The sequence below is a fragment of the Oncorhynchus mykiss genome, chromosome 9 (assembly GCF_013265735.2).
Source record: "Oncorhynchus mykiss isolate Arlee chromosome 9, USDA_OmykA_1.1, whole genome shotgun sequence".
NCBI classification, from domain to species: Eukaryota; Metazoa; Chordata; class Actinopteri; order Salmoniformes; family Salmonidae; genus Oncorhynchus; species Oncorhynchus mykiss.
In genome coordinates, this window is record NC_048573.1 from 46,385,641 (window position 1) to 46,390,465 (window position 4,825).

Sequence of the window (4,825 nt, forward strand, 5' to 3'; positions counted from 1 at the left end):
TTCGGAAGCAGGTCAGAGTCAGAAAAGTACAGGACAGCATGCAGGCTCGGGGTCAGGGCAGGCAGAAATGGTCAGAACCGCGACGACTAGTAACTATAGCAATAGGAGTATGGAAAAACATGCTGGTAGGCTTGCCGAGACAACAGACAAACAGAAACGCAGGTATAAATACACAGGGGATAATGGGGAAAATGGGAAACACCTGGAGGGGGGTGGAGACAAGCACAAGACAGGTAAAACAGATCAGGATGTGACAAAGCGTGTGCTATCCGACGGGCAAGTACAAAGGCAAACCTCCCGATTGTTCTGGTGAGGTCTCCAACGAGCGCTACTTAAACTCTAGATTGGCTTCTACTGTAGCATTTCTTAATGTGGGGGTGAAAAAACGAACAAAAATCAGCGAGTTCAGCCCCCTTTAAGGAAGGATCACATAATTCCAACCCCCTGAGCAAACATTTGATAGTTGTAGCTGGCAGTAATTTACTAATCTTGGCTTCATGCCTGTTCAGACAACACACTCTAGGTGGCGGTATGCACCCTTCAGTTTGTCTACCGACTGTCAATAAACTCATAGAACTAGAAGAAGAAGACATTGACTACTGTACTTTAAAATTGAGATTGCCCTCAATGGCACTGCTCATAATGTCACAGGAGCCATAATGGAAAAGATGTGGCATCTATCCAACACTTGGGTACACAACTATATATGGTGCCACACCTTTCGGCCAAAGGTCTTCCTCGGGCAGCATTAGAAGGTTAATGTGTCACTAGGTGGAGCATCAACATTACATGATAACTATAGTATTTTTTAAATGGAATCTTTATTTAACTAGGCAAGTCAGCTAAGAACAAATTCTTATTTACAATGATAGCCTACCAGGGAACAGTGGGTTAACTTCCTTGTTCAGAGACAGAACAACAGATTTTTACCTTGTCAGTTTAGGGATTCAGTTAGTTCAACCTTTCGGTTACTGGCCCAATGCTCTAACCACTAGGCTACCTGCCGCCCCGGTATAGCAACAGTATGTATACATATATAACACAAATAAATAATAGAAAGAAAAAGTGTGTGTGTAAAGGTATGTGCTGCATAAAGGAAAGTAAAGTCAAACATGAAAGTTTAGCACAACCTAGAAGCCCCTCCCACCTATGTCTAACAGGAAGAAAGCTGTCGAAAGTGAAAATAGATTTGTTCCATCAGAAGTCATTACAGAGACTGTTTATAACTTTCACTCTCACTGCGACACACAACTGGAATGTTTCTCCTTACAAATACCAAGAGACTAAACAATTACAAGGACATACCATCTAAACTGTCAATTCTAAGCGCAGCTGTTAAAAGTGAAGGTTGAAAAGTTGATCAAAGTTTATTGACTGTATTTTAGCTTCTGGATAATCTACAATGGCAACTCCTGCTTCTGTCCACGAGCTGCTGCTGGACACTCTGGATAGCTTGGTCTCAAGCGAGCTGAAGAGATTTCAGTATCTACTGACTAAGAACATGTTAGATGGCTGGTTTCCTATTCCTAAGAGCCGTCTGGAGAACGCTGACAGGGAGGACACCGTGGAGAAGATGGTCAGTGCCTACAGCCATGAAGGAGCAGTGAAGATCTCACTGACGATCCTGAGGAAGATGGGCCAGAATGATCTTGCTATGAAGCTGGAAAGAGGCACTCTAGAAGAGGTACCAGCACTGAAAAAGACTGTGTCTCATCAAAAGGAAGAACTGAAATCCAATTTAGAGAGTCTTCGAAAGAATCAAGAAACGTACAAAAGCATGGAGGTCCACATTAAGAAGCAACGTGCGGACGCAGAGAGGCAGATGAGGGAGCAGTTTGAAAAGTTCCACCGGTTTCTGCGAGAGGAAGAAGAGGCCAGACTGGTTGCGCTCAGGGAGGAAGAGGAGCAGAAGGGCAGGGCTATTGCCAGCGAGATGGAGAGAATTCTCAAGCAGATCTCTTCTCTTGAACAGGACCTGCAGAAAGACGACCACACATTCCCTGTGAGCTACAAATACCAGAACAGCACATTGCCGGGTACACAGCAGGTCTCAGGGGTGCTTATCGACATGGCCAAACACCTGGGAAACCTGCAGTTCAGAGTGTGGGAGAAGATGAAGGAGATAGTCCAATTCACTCCTGTGATTCTGAACCCCAACACTGCAAACCGCTGGCTCTCTGTGTCTGATAATCTGACCAGTGTGAGATTTAATAACATAGGTCAGCAAATCATTGACAACCCAGAGAGGTTTGCACAGTATGCCAAGGTTCTGGGCTCAGAGGGCTTCAGCTCAGGGAAGCACATCTGGGAGGTGGAGGTGGGGGACCATCCTGAGTGGAACCTGGGAGTAGCTAAAGAAACCATTGATAGGAAGGGGGAGATTCTTGCTTCACCAGCTTATGGAATCTGGGCTATACTGAACAGGAATGGTGTGTATCAAAGTGGAAAGGGTGAGCCCCTTGCTTTTGAGAAGCTGAAGAGGATCCGAGTGCAGCTGGACTTCACCAGTGGGGAGGTGTCCTTCTACGACCCCAAAGATATGACACACATCTATACTCATAAAGACACGTTTGCTGAGAGACTGTACCCATACTTTCTTGTTGGACTGGCTGGTGGTGCCAACAACCCTGATATACATATCTGCCAATCAGAGGTGTCTCTGACAGTAATGGCATCTCAGTGAGGCATGTGATCACATCTTACAATTGAAACTTATCAAAATGAATTCAAAGGCTAGAATCTTGTGCTGAAAAAAAACCCATTTGGGATAATGATTTGAAATAATGCCTTGAACAGAACAGTAATTTAAGAAAATAAATAAATAACATAATTTATGCTTAGCTAATCCCCGTCTGTGAGACTTGTGATGTTAATCGTAGGGGCTCGATTCAATCCATTTTGCTGAAGTTCAGTGCTATATGAAATCTAAAGGTAATTCCAACTGAGCCGGGATATGCAGCTTTTACCGTGAATGCAGTCTCCGTGACCGCGGAAACATTGCCTTTCACATTTCAATCACTCTATAGAGCTGAACTTCAGCGATACGGATTGAATCAAGCCCGAGTTTTGATGTAAAAAATGTGACCAGAATTCAGACTGCTTGATTGGTTAGTGGCTTTCAGTACGACATGATACACATGCATTCTTGTATATTTTTCCCATTGCTGAATTCTAACCTCAGTGTAATAGCATGTTCGATTTCAGGGCTGTGCTGCTAACCTCAAAACATTTGACCTGGGTCATGTTCATTCGATACCAAATGGAAGGAAACAGACTGAAACAGGAAGGTGAGACCTGGACTTTTAGTTTTCTGTTGCAATAGGGGCCCTGGACATATACCCCAGCACACTTATCACATCCCTTCCAGCAGATGCCATTAGAGTATAACAAATGGAAGACCAATTCAAATGGAAAGGTCAAATCAGTTCACCCCAGGAAATAGTGAGCACCAATTTGCTTTTGTGTTTTCTTCTATTAGATTAAAGAGATCCTCTTGTACTTTTGTATACTTTTAGCCAGTAGTTCTGAAAGTAATGCTCATGAGCCTAAAGTTTCATAGTACGCCACATACACTGTGTATACCAAGGAACACCTTCCTAATATCATCATCATCATTATCGATCACATATCTCCCTGTTACAGAACACTTACTGGAGATGAACCTTGAACAGGTTCCTCCTCTGAGTATGTGTTTTATATAGGGGCTTTGGGTTATATGGAAAATAATGAAAAACACGTTCCACGACTCGCCAGCCCCCTTAGAAAAAGTACTTTTAATAGAAAATGACTCAAGTCAAAGTTAGTCACCCAGTAAAATTCTACTTGAGTAAAAGTATTTGGTTTTAAATATACTTAAGTATCAAAAGTAAATGTAATTGCTAAAATATACTTAAGTATCAAAAGTACAAGTTAAATAGTTACATATTTTTTTTTTGTTGTTACGGACAGCCAGGGGCACACACCAACACTCAGAGATAATTTACAAACAAAGCATTTGTGTTTAGTGAGTCCTCCAGATCAGAGGCAGTAGAGAGGACCAGGGATGTTCTCTTGATAAGTGCGTGAATTGGACCGTTTTCCTGTCCAGCTAAGCATTCGAAATGTAACGAGTACTTTTGAGTGGCAGGGAAAATGTATGGAGTAAAAAGTACATTATTTTCTTTAAGAATGTAATGAAGTAAAAGTTGTCAAAAATAGAAATAGTAAAGTACAGATACCCCCAAAAACTACTTAAGTAGTACTTTAAAGTATTTTCACCTAAGTACTTTACACCACTGATCAGAAACGAATATTCAACAATGCCATGGTATAACTAACAGTAAGGCTGCGATTCAATCCAAGTTATAGAGCAGTCTACTGGACAGCTGACAACTGCCTTTTAAAGGTTATTCATGCCGATGTTCTCAGTGTTTACCATGAGTATGATCCTGGCTAACGCCTGTAAAAGTAAGATTTCCCGTGCGCTGCTCTATGATTGAATAGCACAGGTTTGTCCCAGCCAGGCTGTGTAACCTAGGAGACGGGGTGGTCTGTGTCACACGGCCTGTGTCTTTCCTCTCTACAGAGGCTGAGGAGGTGGAGGAACAGAGCAGGAGGTCATGTCCCTCAGGCTGGTCCAGGCTGGTTTGTTCGTACCCAGAGAACATGGCTTGAGGGAGAGGTATGCCGATATTTTGACGCACCTCTTCCACTCGCAAAGACTCCATGGTCTACTACTCTACACGGAGTCTAAAAGATCAATTGTAACAGACTTACTTGTCAGCGCTGACTCTGTCTCTCAGCCCTCCTATAGCACTTTGAGGTGGACACATCAGATGATTTAACC

General features: G+C 42.9%; 1 protein-coding gene across 1 annotated transcript; it reads left to right on the plus strand.

Annotated features, from left to right (window-relative positions):
* Window positions 1-1,192: 1,192 nt before the first annotated feature.
* On the plus strand, window positions 1,193-3,498 carry LOC110532221 (tripartite motif-containing protein 35-like). The gene has a single exon (XM_021615928.2). It carries the CDS (start codon window positions 1,403-1,405, stop codon window positions 2,681-2,683), a length of 1,281 nt encoding a protein of 426 aa, XP_021471603.2. The 5' UTR covers window positions 1,193-1,402; the 3' UTR covers window positions 2,684-3,498.
* The last annotated feature ends 1,327 nt before the right edge of the window (window positions 3,499-4,825 follow it).